General features: G+C 44.6%; 1 protein-coding gene across 2 annotated transcripts in view; it reads left to right on the plus strand.

Annotated features, from left to right (window-relative positions):
• The window catches only part of ppil2 (peptidylprolyl isomerase (cyclophilin)-like 2), a 65836-nt gene that overhangs the window by 45359 nt on the left and 2394 nt on the right, over positions 1-18083 (plus strand). The window contains exons 15-19 of one of the 2 annotated variants that reach the window (XM_088618224.1): positions 6610-6727; positions 9017-9073; positions 14720-14792; positions 16002-16064; positions 16887-17032. In XM_088618224.1, coding sequence (XP_088474350.1) covers positions 6610-6727; positions 9017-9073; positions 14720-14792; positions 16002-16064; positions 16887-17032 — 457 coding nt within the window. The remainder of the gene's footprint in view (positions 1-6609; positions 6728-9016; positions 9074-14719; positions 14793-16001; positions 16065-16886; positions 17033-18083) is intronic. The other variant, XM_088618223.1, reaches the window with a different exon arrangement.

The following is an 18083-nucleotide window of genomic DNA, read 5'->3' on the forward strand; positions in this document are numbered from 1 at the left end:
GTTTATGCCAGTAAGTCATAAACAGGTTGGATTGGTCTGATTCCAGTAGACCCCACTCTTTTAAGGATGAGAGTAGAATGAAGGCATCTTGGCTGGGTATGAAGATGAAAAATAAGGTTTATGCAGACTGACGTGCCAAGTATTAATCAATTATGTTTGGTGACTTTTAGCATCTGGCCATTTAAAAACCACAGAGGAGAGATCTTAATAAACTAAATCGCTTAAGCTTCATTAGGAGTGACGTGCTCAGAATAAGTTAAGGGTTTAACGAGCCGAGAAGGTTTATAATCACATGGAATTTGCATGCCAAGATGAAAAATAATCAGAATGCTTGAAAAATAATGGTTGCAAAGCCCCAGAAGAAATGTAGCAATACAGTTCTGTGTTCATGAATCTGCCTGGTCTGACTGACATTCTCAAGCAGCATGTTTGAATGTAACCTTAATATTACATAAACATATGCTTAATTTAGTTAAGTAGAGGGTTAGGGGTGGAATTCAGAAATCTGTGTTCCCTGCTTGCACAGCATAGCCCTAATTCCATCCGGGTTAAAATAGCATGTTGGCACAATGTTTAACGCTGTTGGGGTTCTTTTCTTACTTTTTTTAGACTCCTGGCATGCCACAATCCAGCAGGCTTTAGAAAATTATTGAATTGTCACTTTGTAAAGACTTGGAGTGCAAGAGTTAATTGGTTAATTGGAGTTGGGAATGGCCAGGTCTGGTCCTGTTCGGCAGTTGGATAATGGTATTAAAATATTCTTATTCTTATTAAAACAACTTTGTCAGTGTCCAGTCAGTGTGACTCTCAAAGTGCTTTATGGTAGGTGTAAAAAAACTTTTAGAAGAATTGCAAATTACAGCAGAAGGTTTGGGGTCATTAGAAAATGGAGCAGACGTGGACAATGATTAAATAAAAGCCTTTCTGAAGAAAGGTTTCAAGTTTGGATTTATATCCACTCAGAGGTAGATGACTCTCCGATTTCCTTGCAGATAGAATTCCAGAGCTCTGGGGCGCAGCGGGTGAAGACCCTGTTACCCACAGGGTAAATGAGCTTGAGGTACATCTAGGAGACCAGAGTCAGACAAACACAGGCTGCCAGGTGAGAGCAGACAGATAAGAGACGGGTACTGAGGGACCAAGCCATGTATAACCCTGTAGGTGAGCTGGAGGATTTTCAAGTCAACACGAACCCTAATAGGAAGCCAGTCCAGGGAGTCCAAGAGTGTGGATTTAGGTAACCCCAACTAGGATCAAATATCACCCCACACGTCTTTAGTTGTGAATGAAATTCAGTGTACAGTGTACAGTGCCATCCACAGACAGGGTGAGTGTAATGGGTTTACATAGGTGATAGCAGATGTCAAGCAGCATGACCTCTCTGTGTTGGTGCAGTTGAAGTGAAGGAAATTTTGAGTCATCCAGGTTTTTATGTAAAAAGATACAATCAGAGAGTGCAGAATCAGCGACTTTAGTGTCGGGTTTAGTATTGAGGTAGATTTGAGTATCATTGGCATAAAAACTATAATTCAGACTGTGATTTTTGTATCTGACCAAGTGGGAACGTGTAAATGCTGAATAGCAGGGGACCCTTGGAGAACACCTGATTTAACAAACCCAACTTCAGAACTAAGACCCCCAAGAGAAACAAAGTCAGTGATCAGGAAGATAAGAGTGGGGTAGAATCTGTCAAAAGCAGCACTTTTGATGCAGAACTGGCATTGGCTGCCATAAGAAGATCGTTATGGACTTTAACAAGGGCAATTTCTGTGCTGTGTAATTGCCTGAATCCAGACTGGCAGGTTATGAAGAGGTTTTTTACAATGAGGTGATGGTTAAATTGTATTGCAGCAAATTGTTCTAATTTCTTTTAAAAAAAGGCAAGTTAGATATAGGATGAAAATTGTTTAGGTGGCCCAGAGCCACATTTGGTTTTTCAGGCATAGGCATTACTGAAGCCATTTTAAAGGCCATTGGTACCACTTCAGGATCTCAAGGGCTCGTTGATGATGTGGAGGACTGGAAAACAGGATTGAAATTAAACTGAAGGAATAAGATCTGGCAGACGGGTATTGGGTTTCATGAGCCATACCAGCTTCCTAAGGCATGCAGTGTCAGGTTGAGACAAGAAAGCGATGTACCAGCAAAAGCAGGCATGCAGGGAGCTGTTGTCAATCTTGGGTGTAAAAAAACTCTTAACTCTTAAAACGTGTTGCAAAGTTCGGAGGAAGCAAGTTAACGTAGTGGGGCAGTGAGGCTTCAGCAATCGACTGCTGGTGGCAAAACAGGTAACGACGCACAGCTGGCCAAGAAACAACTGAGCAGCCAATTATCCAATTACTTTTAGTAAGGGCTGTGATTCCTATGTGGTTCACTCAACATAGACGGAAGCACCCTCGAATTAAAGCTGACTTTCTGCACGTTAATCTCATAGTCATTGTTTCATTTCAAATCCAATGTGCTGGAGTACAGAGCCAAAACAACAAAAATTGTGTCACTGTCCACATACTTACGGGACTGCACTGTATTCAAGTTCAAGTTTATTGTCATTATACTCATACACAGGTATATGGTATAACGAAGTGCTATTTAGCTAGCTCTCAGACGATAAACAGTACGCAAAAACAATACAATTGTATAATAAAAGAAAGACAGAGACAACAGGCAGTGTGCAAAACAACAAAAAGTAACAGGTAATGTGCAAAAACAACATCAGATGTGCTAAAAAACATGCATCAACAGAATGAAATAAAAGGATAGAAAATTAGGGGCAGTGAGCTTTTTGACATGTAAGGTAGAGGTAAATTTCAATGTGTGAATTTTTGGTAAGAAAGAAGGCACTGTGAGGTTCAGACCATAGGTGAGAGGTGAGGTGAGAGAGGCTGGAAGTTTAATAGTTTGATAGTGCGGGGGTAAAAACTGTCTCTGAGTCTGGTAGTCTGGGCCCGAATGCTCCAGTGCCGTTTTCCAGATGGTAGAGAGTCATACAGTCTGTAGCTGGAGTGTGTGGGGTCTTTGATGATGCTTAGAGCTTTCCTCAAGCACCATCTGTCATAAATGTCCTGGATGGATGGGAGGGCAACCCCAGTGATGGACTGGGCAGTTTTCACCACCCGCTGTAGGGCTTTGCGGTCAGCAATACTGCAGTTGCCATACCACACTGTGACGCAACCTGTCAGGAGGGTTGAGGTTATTCTCCATGAAATGGCTGGATGTAGCAGTATTGATCTGTATTCAGTCAAGTACACCTGCCAAGACTGTAGATGTACATTCAAGCCAAAAAGATGCCACCCGCGTTCTAGTTTGTGGGAGCCTACCTTTTTTGAATGCACCTGGTCAGTAAGACATGGGGCACACCGAGTATAGGAGATGGATCAAGTTTTGACCTCTGTCAAATGATCTCTAACCTATTGTAGTTGAAGAACCCACCTGATTTAAGTGTTGAGAGTGAAGCTGCTCCATGCATTTAGAAATGGAATGATTTAAGGGTGACCTGGAGAACATGCTCTTCAAGCTGCGGCTGCTGTTGTCAACTCTGAGGCATCTGGGCCTAATGCACAAATTCACATATCAAACACTTGCAGAGAAGGGGAAAAACAGTAAGGTTTAAAGTTCATCTTTAACTTTATCAGGGAAATGTTGCGCAGGATTTAAATTCCTTCCTTGCAGCTTTTTGGAATGCGCTGCAGGGTCACGGGAGAAAATCTCGGAAGACAGTTGTCCTGGGCGGGGAGGTTAATTAACCGGACAGTCAGCTCGGCTTTCGCGTGACTTGACCGACAAAGATGCAAAAAAACTCGACAGGAAATTCTGAGCGGGACGTCAAATGAAAACTCCCTTTTTTCTGGTCCAAATGTTTTGTTTTTTAAAAAAAAATTACTTGGTTAACTGCTGTGCTAGATTGTACATTAAGGAAGTGAGTCAGCCTTTTTCTTTTTTAATGGAGAGCCCGGCGTGAAGTGAAAATGTCAGCTTTGGCATAAATAATGCAGAAATGTCACCGAGGGAAGGTTTATAGTAGAGCACAGCTTTTAAAGAGAAAATGCAAAGCAGTAAAACCTCCCAGCATGCAGACAGAGGCCTGCGTACTCTTTAGCTCATAATGTGTTTACTCAGTTCTTCATTCCCCAGCTCAGAAGCACACAAAATTGAGGCTGAAAGGATTTCTGAACTTCAATCTGCTCGTTTCTCCACACCTGTTCCTTCCATTTTGTGGGACAGTTTTGTTCAGGTAGCTGATATTCGCTCCTTTTGCAGTTTTTCATGCATTTTGCTTCGGTTCGAAGTCCTAACCTTCGCCAAAAAATGTAAGAAGTTGAATGGTTGGTGGACTTTTGAGTTGTGTTCTTGCAAGAAAAGACGGGTGTAATTGTCCTGACACGCCAAATAAGATTTTCATTTTCTACTTTTTATCTCTCCAAACTACATATGCGTTTATGTTTCCTTCTTCTGGTCTTCCCTGCATTGCTTTTCAGCATAATTCAGCTTTTTGTGGGGGGGTTCCTGAGGGGAAACATTCTAATGCACATCTATAAATTCAGCCAAGGAAAAAATTGTTAGGATTGAATTTACATAATTGTGTGTTTTGAAATTGATTCAGTGCCGTTATTAAAATTTAGATGGCTTTGTTTTTGTCCAAATGCATATGTTCTCTATTCTTATTTAATTTGTTGTGATGAAAGCTTGATAAATGTGTCTCTTGAACTTCTCATATTCCCTCACAGATTTTTATTAATTTTGTTTATCATCTTGATTCAGTTCTTAGGATGTTTTCTTACCTAGCACTGGAAACATTCAATATTGCTGCTCATATCTTAGTCCCAGAGCAGGCTGCTCAAGGGCAATGGGTTCCTGAACTTGAGAGTCACACTTTTACTCACATGATGAGCTCAGTGAGCATTGATTGGAGGGCCAATGCAGCTCTCACCAAAAACACTGCAAGATCTCAACTTGCATCACTAACTAGAGAAGTGACATCACTACAGCTGACAGCTCTGAGCGATCACAGCAGAGCCACACTGACTGGCGGAGTGACACAGCTCTCACTGAGCACTGAGCGATCACAGCAGAGTCACACTGACTGGAGGAGTGACACAGCTCTCACTGACAGTAGTGAGAGATCACAGCAGAGTCACACTGACTGGAGGAGTGACACAGCTCTCACTGAGCACTGAGCGATCACAGCTGAGTCACACTGACTGAAGGAGTGACACAGCTCTCACTGAGCACTGAGCGATCACAGCAGAGTCACACTGACTGGAGGAGTGACACAACTCTCACTGAGCACTGAGAGATCACAGCAGTCACACTGACTGGAGGAGTGACACAGCCCTCACTGAGCACTGAGCGATCACAGCAGAGTCACACTGACTGGAGGAGTGACGCAGCTCTCACTGACAGTAGTGAGAGATCACAGCAGAGCCACACTGACTGGAGGAGTGACACAGCTCTCACTGAGCACTGAGAGATCACAACAGAGTCACACTGACTGGAGGAGTGACACAGCTCTCACTGACAGTAGTGAGAGATCACAGCAGTCAAACTGACTGGAGGAGTGACACAGCCCTCACTGAGCACTGAGCGATCACAGCAGAGCCACACTGACTGGAGGAGTGACACAGCTCTCACAGACAGTAGTGAGAGATCACAGCAGAGTCACACTGACTGGAGGAGTGACAGCTCTCACTGAGCACTGACCGATCACAGCAGAGTCACACTGACTGGAGGAGTGACACAGCTCTCACTGACAGTAGTGAGAGATCACAGCAGAGTCACACTGACTGGAGGAGTGACACAGCTCTCACTGACAGTAGTGAGAGATCACAGCAGAGTCACACTGACTGGAGGAGTGACACAGCTCTCACTGACAGTAGTGAGAGATCACAGCAGAGTCACACTGACTGGAGGAGTGACACAGCTCTCACTGACAGTAGTGAGAGATCACAACAGAGTCACACTGACTGGAGGAGTGACACAGCTCTCACTGAGCACTGAGCGATCACAGCAGAGTCACACTGACTGGAGGAGTGACGCAGCTCTCACTGACAGTAGTGAGAGATCACAGCAGAGCCACACTGACTGGAGGAGTGACACAGCTCTCATTGACTGCATGCAAGCATCTGTCATGCCCTAGCAGGTGATGTGTGGCAAGCAGAGAGTACTCATACAGGTATAGGCTAAAATTAGGCCTGCAGCGCTGCTGTGTGACACTACTAGGGGAACCTCCATCTTTATTGGTTAATTACAGGGGTGATATCAGCACTTTTGCATTTGAATTTTGAATTGATTTAATCAGTTCTTAAAGATTCAAACTGAATCCATCAGTTTTTCCAAGGAGACCATTACAGATGTGGTCCACACTAACTAATGGAGGTGTTAGTAGTGGATATTTTTCCATTTTCCCAGGATTACTTTGAAACCTTCTACTATTTTGCATGTTCAGGAGTCAGAGGGCCGAAAACCATTGTGCGTGGAGTATTTTATAAAAATAAACGTGAACTTGCAAGTTAGGAGCTCTTTGAGAGAGGTGAACCTGCCGGGCGGAAATGTGCGTTGTTCAGGAGGTGGCATCTGTCCTCCGATTGTAAGTCTCTCCCTCTCTGATGGCAGGCGGAGAGTCGTACTGGGGGAAGCCGTTCAAGGACGAGTTCCGGCCCAACCTGTCCCACACTGGGCGAGGGGTGCTCAGCATGGCCAACTCCGGCCCCAACACCAACAAGTCCCAGTTGTAAGTCCATCCGTCGCGCTCCGTGCTCCACTAGAAGAGACGACGAACTCAAGAGGCGTAGGGAGAGGGAGCGTAAGGTCCATAAAAACAGCTGGCAAATGGCATGGGAGCTGCAGTACCAGTTCCTCCGATTGGTTATTAAATATCGGTAACCGAATAAATTCATTGACTGTATAGAAAAATTTTACAAGGTTCGAATTGTTCACAAAGTTATGATCTTTGTGAAGTCACCAAGTTATCGCAAACCCCCGGTTTCTCCACAGGCAAGAGTGAGAGTTTGCGAGAATTGAGACGTGTAGCGGCCCTTCCTGCTCACTAGTCACTGTATTGACTGTTGTAATGAGATTTACGAGGGAATAATTACAAGTTGCGCAGCCGACATTTCACCGGGGAAATGTTCCGATCTGATATGCGTGCAGAGTTACCAGGTAAGTAGTATTTGTCAGCAAAACCATCTCGATGTCGAGAGCAATATTTCTATTGGATTAAAATGTGATCCCAGGCCTGCTTGTTTATAATATTGTAGGGCCTTTTCACCTCACCGGATGTTTTGTTGCCTCGTTTTGAATCACAGAACATGGCGCTGCACGTACACCTGTTCCAACTATTTTGTGATGTAAATTGGAGGTTTTATAAGTTACTGTGCACATTTTACTTGTATTGAAATGCATTCGTCAGTGCTATTTTTTCCCTAATCCAGAAATATAAAAATAGTGCTGCAGTTCCCCTTTAAAAACATCTTTGTGTGAGGGAGGACCTGGGAACTATGGTGGACAAAGCAGATCTATTCATTGATGCTGTTTTTTTTAAAAAAAAACTGCCGTCATTACTGATGAGTCAGTCTTCCTAAGAGAACAAGCTATGATTAGAAGGTAATTTGTTTCCTCTCTACCTACCTGTCAAATGGTAACAATGGAAAGTGCTCAGGGAACATTGTTCTCGGCTTTTTATTACGTTTCCAAAAGTGGAGGGGTAAAAAATTAAAATCCTCAAAAAGCTATTTATATGGTGTGGCCCAGGGTCCCCTGTTTTTAGAAAAACGTTTGAGATGGAGGGAACATTTGAATTTAACTCTTAACACGTTGAACATACCGAACGGTACATAGCAAGTCCTTCCCTCTAGTTCTTCCCTTTCTAAGGCCGGTTTAGATCTGTAGGCATCTGGAGCGGTATCTCCGTCAATTCTGCGCCAGTTCAGTGCCGCCTGAAGGTGGCAGCATGGAGGAGTGCTGAGGGCCCTGGCCTTCCTCCCGGAGGGTCGTGGGTCCGAATCCAGATGGAACTGGGGGGTGGGACGCCGTCGTCGTGCACTCATTCGCTCGGTTCCCTCCAGTACGGTAAAAGAGCTGCTATAGGTGTGGGCCTCCAGGTCAGGACTATGTTCGCAATTGACTTGCCGTGTGGCTGAATATAATTGAGCCACTGTTCCATTCTGAGCCATTCTGTAGTGTTCCATCCCATTCTGTGCTAGAACACTTCTAGCACAGTCCCCAGTTCTAATCCTTAATTTCCCACTCCTGACTGAATATAGCAGCTCCGGAGGATCACTCATTAAGGGGAAGATGAGTGATTAAAAGGGAACTGCATCACTATTCTTATATTTCGGGGCTAAACAGAATCAGCAGTGATGAATACTTTTCAAACCACAATGAAAGTAAAATGGACACGGTAACGTGTTAAACCTCCAACCTACATCACAATATAGACGAAATTTCCAGGTATGAGCAGTGCCATATGCTGTGATATCTCAGAACAAGGTAACAAAACCTGTGGCGAGGTGAATCGGCCCCATTACATTGTAAACAAGCAGGCTCATGAATACATCTGTTTTTAATCCGATAGAAATATTGCTCTCAACAGTTTTGCCAACAATAACCACTTACTTGATGTTGGACCATTTCTGCAGTGAAATGTCTGCTGCACAACCTGTACTTATTTTCTCATACGTCTCATTACGTTAGTCATTCCAGTGACTAGTGAGCAGGAAGGGCAGATTTTACGTCACGATTCTTGCAAACTCTCGCTCTAACCGTGGAGAGATCAGGGGTTTGCGACAACATGGCGACCATACAGTACTTTCACAAAGTTCACGATTTTGTGCTTAATTTGGAATTTGTTAAAAGTTGTGATACAGTCAAATAATTTTGTCACTAAGTTTTGATAAACAGTCGGAGAAATTGGGACAGCAGCCTGCGTCCTCCATACCTAAAGAAAGTCCTTCGGTGTGTCAGCTCTGCTGCGATGTTCTCCCCAGATTAACGCTACTTCTGTCTCCTGCTTCTCCCCCAGCTTCATCACGTTCCGGTCGTGCACCTACCTGGACAGGAAGCACACGGTGTTCGGAAGGTACTTGCCCCGCCTCTTCCCGTTTTTGGCGTAGCTTTTGTGTGGGTTATGGGGAAGTGCGGAAGGGAGAGACAGAGGCTAAACGAGACATCACTCCCATTGTGGCCCACAGTCAACAGCCCCTCTTGAGACCTCAATCCCAGTCTGATTAGAATTTGCTCATCATTTCCCCTGCTGCATTCATTGCGATAGGATCTTTAAAAGGCATCAGACAGGTTCATGTTTTTCAAATCAAAGTTTATCAAATGCACAACAATACAGCGTCCAGCAGTAGTTGCTGGCAATCACAAAAATCAGAAAAAACACAGAAATCACAAAATTGAGGTTATGAAAATAAGGTTACTTAATAATAGATGTAATAGAAACGGAATAACATTTAATAAGTTTTTGTTAAATGTCATTATAATTGTCTTCAGGACCTTCCTAACCACTGTCTTAAGAATCCTCAAGTCCTGGGTTCAGGTTTCTCTCCAACAGAGTTATTCACTAATGTGTTAAGTGTGCTCAGTGTCATCAAGCTGTGCTTATTTGTCAGCGGTAACTTTTCTAAGAGTTCTTGAATACTCCCTCATCCTAGCACGTGGTAGTAAACATTTCCATGGGGTAATCTAAGACGTTGTGTGGACTGTCTTTTGTTTGTTTTTTGTAGCTTCTGTATTGGTGTCCCCTTGTGTGTGTTGCGCTTGAGTCAACCCTGGTTGTCTTGGGTCTAAAAGCATTAAAAGACAGGAGATACCCATTCTGCTTTTCTCAGTTGTATTCTGGGATGAGTTGCAATTCTGAGGATCCCCTGGGGCCTCTGGAACTGTTTGTATAACAGCTTACATAACAAGCTTTTCTGATAGTATTGTTTGCCGTGTGCATTGTCAGAAATGACTGCTGTGATGCCTGTCAGGGGGGTGGCCTGTTTTTAACGTGCACAGAGCTAAACTGGTCGAGGGCTTTCTTGGAAACAGAGGTCAGACTGGTGTCCTCTTGAGTCACTTGTATTGTTCCTTCTGTTTGTCAGTTGTTGCCCTTATGTCTCTCGGCACGTCCCCCATACCTCCTGGAAAAAAAAAAACAACAAACTTGTCCGCATGTGAAAGGAAGAAAAGATGACATTACATTCTGCTCAGGCCAGCTATTCTAGGGAATAAATTACCAGGAATTAAAATTTTACACTGAAACAGAATTTTTATATGGCCTGCAGGCAGTGAATAAAGTTGTTTTACTAGAGACTGAGAAACCTGTAATATGCAAACTCATTTTTGTAGGTTCTTATTAAAACTAAGGAATGTTGTTGTGCAGGTTCTGAACTCCTGGGGCAATATTATGAGTGCCACCAAAAATCCCCACAACTGTCAGAGACTAGCGTTTCTGTGAAAGATAGCCCCAGCTCCAAAACTGTATTTTCGAAGTTTAAAAGCGTCTGGTGTTATAGAGAAATGCATGCTAAAACTTCAATACGTGTTGAAGAAAATTTGGAAATTTTTCAGGATGCCTTTTTTATGTTATGTCATATTGATTGACATAAAGAAATCTCAGCACTGGTCTGTCTTAAATCCGTGGCAGAACCTGTTTAACAAATGCAGTTCGTTCTGATTGTTGATGCATATCTAAGAAAAAAAACGCCTGAACTTTACAACATGATGAAAACAGGGTGTTAAATTTAAAACAAAAAGTAGGCAATATTTCTTTTTTTTAAATTGTGATACAGGGCCTGTCTGTGGAGAGAACAATCTTGCATCACTTAACACTGAAGGCTCTCACAGCAGGAGGCGGCTGAGGAAATGGAGCAGATGAGCCGCAGCGTATACATTTATGTTCCACGAGCACAAAGCTAACAAGCCTTAGTGAAGGGGGTTCAGTATGAAGTGCTTGAAACTCAAGCTGCAGTCTGTGAATTAGCAAGGAGCTACAACTTGGCAAGCAAAGTTATCCATTCAAAAAAAAAAACAGGGATGGATTATGTCATCCTTGCCGGGAGAAGGTTCTTCTAAATGATTATTTTTTTCTTTATGTATCCAATGCGTTTTAATCGGGACTTGTACTTGAAATCCAGGGAGCTGTGGAAAAGTAACAGTGCACACACCCCATCCAGTATTCTAAAGCAATATCACACATTTCATTTACAATATACAGCAAGTGTAGTTAATGAAGAGGACGACAGTAGTTCAAGACCTAAAAAACAAGCATGCACTAGAATTAAAAATGGACCCCCCAGTCTGGGCTTTCCTTTGTCCATCTCAACAGGTGGCTGCATTGCTTGCAACGCCTCCTGCGTCTTTGTGATTCATTGCTGCAGTCTATTAGTAATAAATAGCTTGTTGCACCATCACATCATCAAGACACCCCCCCCCCTGAATAAAATCAATAAAATGCTGGCATTACTGCAGCAAACAGCAGCTCTTCTCTTGACTGTATCTTACAAACAGCAAACAGCAGCTCCAACCCACGATAAGAAAATGCTGTCATGTACTGCTAGTGAGACAGAGCTACAAGGAAATGCAGCTGGCTTGTTTTTTTCATAATCCGTTTATAATTAAACCTGAGCTCCCTTAAGATACAGTTATTGATCGTCTGCAGTGATTGGAGTGCTGTCAGAGACTGCCATTTGTGTGTACTGTGTACATTTTTCTGTGTGTGCTTGAAAAACAGCATCAAGAACTATCTAGGGCTGTTCCTGGTTACCAGGTACTCTGCGCTGCCTGGGAAATCTTATCTTAAATAAGAGTCAAACATTGAACAGGAACAAAGGAGCTGTGTTAGATGAAGAAAACACTGGACTGACCTGGGCTCCAGCAGACACAAAAGTGAGCAAGCAGTGGTGTTAACTGACTGATGACATGGTGGCCATTTAAAGTCAGCCTTGAGGCGGGTTTCACCCCGAGATGACTTGTCTGCAAAGTTCCACCTTTGATGTTCTGGGGGTTCAGCAGCTATATCCCCCTGCCACTCGCAACCAACAGCCCACTGAAGCTCAGCAGTGTGAGCCTGGCCAGTACCTGGATGGGTGACCACCTGGGAAATCCAAGGTTGCTCCTGGAAGAGGTGGTAGTAGGGCCAGTAGGGGGCGCTCACCCCATGGTCTAACTCCCCCGTATAGTGATGGGGGACACCATACTGTAAAAAGGCGCTGTCCTTCGGATGAGGTGTAAAACCAAGGTCCTGACTCTCTGTGGTAGTTAAAAAATCCCAGGGCGTTTCTCGAAAAGAGTAGGGGTGTTACCCCAGCGTCCTGGCCAAATTTCCCTTTGGGCTTTTCTAGTCATGGCCTCCTAATAATCCCCATCTCTAAACTGGCTTCATCCCTCTGCTCTCCTCCCCCCTGAGAGCTGGTGTGTGGGGAGAGTACTGGCGCATCATCCAGGTGGGGCTGCACACTGGTGGTGGTGGAGGGGATCCCCATTACCTGTAAAGTGCTTTAAGTGGAGTGTCCAGATAAGCTCTATGTAAGTGTAAGGAATCGTTGTTATTATTATTAGCAGCAGCACCAGGTCATGCTTTCAGGGTAGGGGGGCAGCCATGCTTATTTTCTGGGCTTGATGTGATTCATGGGGTTCGAAGCAGGCACTTTCATGCATCTTCTCGATACCAGGAGCTGGGCTGTCTGATTTGCTCGTGTGAAGCCCTCGCTTTGCTGCAGATCCTGGGCTCTGAATGTGATGAGGTGCCGCTGGGTCCGTGTGGAGGACCACACTGAGCGCCTCACACAACCCGCGTGCGTGGGTTCTCCTGGGCTGTCCTGAGGAATACCCTGACCCCCATGGGCACTGGGGGACACGAAAAGGGAACTTTATTTTTTGTCACGTTCTGAGCAGAAGAATTGGTCAAAGTCATCGGCACTTTGCTGAAGCGCCATCAAAGATGCGGATCTTAAAGTTGTACTCCCTGTGAACCGCCAAAGACTACATACAGTAAACCCCAATATCGGCCGTGTTTCTGAAAGTAGCGGTAATTGTTTAGGTTAGGCTTTGAAGTGTGCAACTCTTTTTAAAAAAAAAAGCACCCTAACTGTAGTTGGTGGTACTGAGCTGGTTTGAAGCTGAATCTAAAGCTGTAATTATTTTTAATTTCCTGTAATCTGCTGTAAGCATCTGTCAGCAGCCAATTGTGCCATATTATAAAAGAAATAATAGGTGCCACATGGCTCACAGCAAACATTTCCAGGCCGGTGTCTTGCTTGTTAATGTTCTGCAGCAGTTCCTGAAGTGCAGGTGGGGACAGGATATGACATCAGCAGGCTGAAAGGCCGCTCTGCTGTTCCCTGGGCGTTTGTGTCCATGTGCGTTCCAGCCTAGATGCAGGATTATCACACTGAGGAAAAGGTTCAAAGGTTAAAAAAAATTAAAGAAGCTACAATACGGTGGTGCAGGTCCAAAACCACTTCACAAAGCTGAACAGGGGGGAGGGGAGGCTTCAGAGGATTTTACTGTAGGGGATCTGGTCTAGGGGAATGTCTTCATGTGCTGCCTTGGAGGTCCATGTGCTTGATCACAACGTGGTAAAGGAGGCCTCGAGGGATTGTTTACGGTCGGATTTGTAATCGCTTCCCCTATGGCTGGGTTAGCGCTTTTAACCAGGAGGAAAAACCAATCCCTATTGTTCGAAATTGAACAACCAAAACGCTCAAGATGCCTACAAGGCCTCCTCATCGTGCATCCACGCTTGAAGCAGCGGGCATGCGTACCAATGTAGGTCTAAAGAAAGAAGGTCATAGACGAACCTCTCCTACTGGTTTCAGGATCGTCTTCTGGTGAAATCTTTCCAACACATTGCGCACACAAATGCAGCATTCTGAAATGATTTACCAGAAAAAAAAAACCCTCTTTCACAACCGGGTGTGATTTTTAGAGAGGCCCGGGCCTTTGTTCCAGACCCCTGTGAGAACTGGTGACTGCGTGCATGCGCTACAGGTCTGGAATTCCGGAGTCTGGGTGCGATCCAGTCGCATGGAGCCTGATGCCCTGAGACAGGTTTACACACCCTCTCGGAGAGGACTTGACACTGCTGTGTCAGACGGAGGGAAAGGGGAAACTCCGAGGCCCTTGCAGGAGAAATGTGGGATTTTTATTTTTCCTGGCTCACAGTGCTGGCAGTACCAATATAATAACTCTTGTTTCTGAACAGAAATTCTGCAAAAAAAAAAAATGATGTGGTTATTTCCTATAGGAGAAACTGCCTTTAAACGTGAAACTGTACACTGTAGTGACCTTAAAGCTCTAGTCTGTTGCATTATGCTTTGTGTTTCAGTTGAAGTCTGAGTCTAACGCAGAACAGCCTCAGCCTGCATTAGGCAGCAATGGACAGCAGTCGGTTTATTTGGGTTTTGAATCGGGAAGCAGTACATCATGCAGGAGAGATGCCCTTCAGTGCATTTTTCTGCTCTGAGTTACTATAAATTGCAAACAGGAGAAGAGAACCTTTGCTTCACTTGTGATTAATCTGTTTTAATTAGAAAATTGTCCGGCATAAGTAAAATGTCCAAATGATGATGGGATTTACTAATCCAGTTTTCATGTTTGTTAGTTTTGCATCTTGGGATAGGGTCTAAGGTTGTCCAAGATTTCTACGGCTAAGGATTTAGTGTACAAGGGAGGATCCAAACCAGATAACCCTGATAAATTAAAACTCTGAACATCTGCTTTTTTTCCCCTGGTGCAGAGTTGTAGGTGGTTTTGAAACGCTCACTGCAATGGAAAACGTTGAGAGTGATACCAAAACAGACCGTCCAAAGGTATGAAGCCATTGATGGATGCTTTTCTAAAATCCTTCCTTGAAGTTTGCCCCTTTTCCACAGGCCTTTTGGCTCAATTTTGATTGCAGTACCACACAAAGAGCTGCTTCCAGGTTCTGTTATTGAAATCATTAATAGATGTGGGTGGAGCACTTGTGCTTCCTTGTTCCATTTCTGACATTACTCAAATGTTTAATTCCAAAGTGCAGCTCATTTCTCATTAATGGCTGTTGTGTTTGATTTTGTGATAAAATGATTCAGGTGCATCAAGCATGATTATATAAGAATGTAACTTGCTTGCAATTAAACTGATCTAAGAGATTTTAGGGAGTCCTGCCATTGTGTCATTTAACTGTGCAGTTCTTTTATTCAAATATTTCAATCACAAAGGCAGCTTAAAGGAAGCTAAAACATATGTATCCGGCAGGGGACTCTTCTCTCTCAGAAACATGTATTTTTCAGTGTTTGAGTTGCACTGGTAGGTAGTCGGTTGTTGTGAGTCTTCCAAGAAATCAGCTGATGCTGTTGGACTCGGAAATCTTTTCTTCTGGGGACTGGGGGAAGAACATTGTCCTGCAAATCGAGAGCTGGGAGTCGGGCTCAGATCCGGCACATAGGGTGCTGGACTGAGGTGGAAAGTGGGGCGCTCTCGCAGGAACCCCAAGATACTGAGCCTCAACAGCAGAAGACAGCTTCCATACTAGAGGAGCTCATCTAGCTCATTTGACCGGTAGCGTGGCTAAACGAAACCTTTATTGGACCTCGTAAGTCACATTTTAAGAACATGGTCTTATTTACAATGATGATTTAGAGAGCACCCATTTTTACAAGGCTGCCTTTATCGATCTCACAAGCACCCATAAAGCAGCATCTGAGACGCCACAAACAAGCAAACAGTGAACAAACCAAATTTATTGAGTATTAATCCTTAGTTATGTAACGCTTTCTGATTAATATTTGCAGTGTGTGAGAGTTGGGGGAGGGGGGCTGACAGAGGAACTCTGGCACATCAGCTGGGGGGAATTCTGGGGAAAAAAAGACAACGGCCCTGTCAGAAAAAACATACAGGGAGGGATTTTCTTTTCTATTTGAGAGATTAAATTCCACAAATCCCCCTGGTAATCCTTAGATAAGAGTATGTGTAGATTCTGATTGATTCCTGTGGTGTAAAATATTTCTTTTACCTCTCCCCCTCCTTCGCTGCCCCAGTCAGAGATCAAGCTCCTGAGCGCCACAGTGTTCGTGGACCCGTATGAAGAAGCCGATGCCCAGGTTGGTCCGGGTTCTTGGTGGGCCTTCACCATGCTGCCTGCTAAGCCTGTTAAGCAGGCTTGCCCGCTTCAGTGCCCTCTTATTGTTTCGATATTTTGACTTGGACGTAGCTGATCCTGAAAAGTTCCAGTCATCGATACAGGTGACAGAAAATGCACTTCTCAAGAAGCCTTTCGTCCTGAAAGCACGCCAGCGACGTGTTTCAGTAATGGTGTGGAGATGCATCACATACTGCGGTGTAGAACTTTGTGTGGTTGACCGAGATATTACTTGCTATAAAATATATCCAAATATCGGATGAACATTTATGGCCTGTACTGGCCCGTCATTTTTTCAATAAACCATTCCGATTTCGAGATGATCGCGCACCTGTCCACAGAGCCTTTGTTGTCAATGATTTTAAACGAGATAATAATATTCGGTGTATCGTACGGCCTGCAAAGTCCCAGACCTAAAAAAAAAGGAAAATCTGTGGCTCAAGATCAAACGTAAATCAAGCCTGAAATGTCACTACATCTGCTGAACTGTTCGCCATTATTCACGATATCTGGGTCAGCTTTGATATTAACTACGTCAGAAATCTGTACCGCACAATTCCGAGGAAAGTACTGGCTTGTATGCATTCAAAGGGACATTTAACAAAGTATGAGGCAAGTCTTCACTATAAAGCTTTGTTTATTTTCATCTTCATGTTCACATGGTCCGCCATTGTCATCATTGTGATTTTCCGCCATTTTGAATTTTCGCGAAGACTTCTGCGGTCGAGCCGCAGCGTTCCTCGGCTCCCGCAGTGACGCGGCCGGTCTTCTCCTGTGTCGCCAGATCGCGGCTGAGAGGGAGAGGGATGTGAGGAAGCAGGAGGAGGAGGAGCGCGCCCGAGCCACCGCAGCGGCTCCGAAGAGCGGCGCCGACGCCGCGCCCAGGACCTTCCGCCCCGGGGTGGGCAAGTACATCAACACTGCAGCGACGTAAGAGCCAGCCGCGCCAACCCCCCCCCCCCCCCCCCTACGCTGCTCCGGGGTTCAGAGACCCGTCTCGGAGCTGGGAGTGCTGAATCCTGGAGCAAGATGATGATCACTAGTGCCACGAGTCCTGCCATATTGGAAGAGCAGCTGCAACGTTCTGTTTTGTTTTATTCCGGGGTTTAGAAACAATCAGCACCAATGAGTATTTCAAACCTCAAAAAAATATAAAATGTACACAGTATAGCTCCCAATTTACATCACAAAATAGATTAAATTTCCAGATAATGTTCTGCTATTCAGAACGAGGCAACAAAACGTCCGATATTTTGTTGCATCCTTATTACGCTGTAAACAAGCAGGCTTGTCAATTCATCTCTTTTAATCCAATAGAGATATTTGCCCTCGACTCAGAGACGATTTTGCCAGCAAAGACTACTTATTTGTTAACTCTGCCTGCAGATCACATTGGAATGTTTCTGCGGTGAAATGTCCGCTGCACAACCTCCCATTATTCGTTTGTAATTCACAGTTCATCAGTCACTAGTGAGCAGGAAGGGCCGGTTCACATCGCCATTCGTGGGAACTGGAAGGCACGTCTGGCGACAACATGGCAATTTCCAGTTCTTTCACAAAATTCACAATTTTTTGGTGTTTCATTCCAAATGTGTCCTTTTTTGTCAGTGAGTTCACTTTGTTACCAAGATTTAATAACCGGTCTGAGAAATTGGGACTGCTGCTCCCCTTTAAATTGGGGAAATTGGGACCCCCAGGATAAGACATGGCTACACTCCTCTGGTCTGTGAGCTCTCTGCTTTCCCAGCGAGTACTGCACCTCTTCAGGGCAGATTTGATGTTTTTTTTCCTGTAGTGCAGAGCTCGCCCTGAGCAGTCTCCTCCTCCCCCCCACCCCCACCGGGTGCCCAGCCAGCACGGTACAGTAGTGTTGGGTGCAGAGCCGGCTCTCTCCTCCCCCACCACCAGGCAGGAGTAGCTCGCTGGGTGTTTTATCCGGAACAGGAGATAAGACCGTGGAGAGGAAGCGAGGGCACGGTGT

This window comes from Lepisosteus platostomus, chromosome 24 (assembly GCF_059453375.1).
Source record: "Lepisosteus platostomus isolate fLepPlt1 chromosome 24, fLepPlt1.hap1, whole genome shotgun sequence".
Lineage (NCBI taxonomy): Eukaryota > Metazoa > Chordata > Actinopteri > Semionotiformes > Lepisosteidae > Lepisosteus > Lepisosteus platostomus.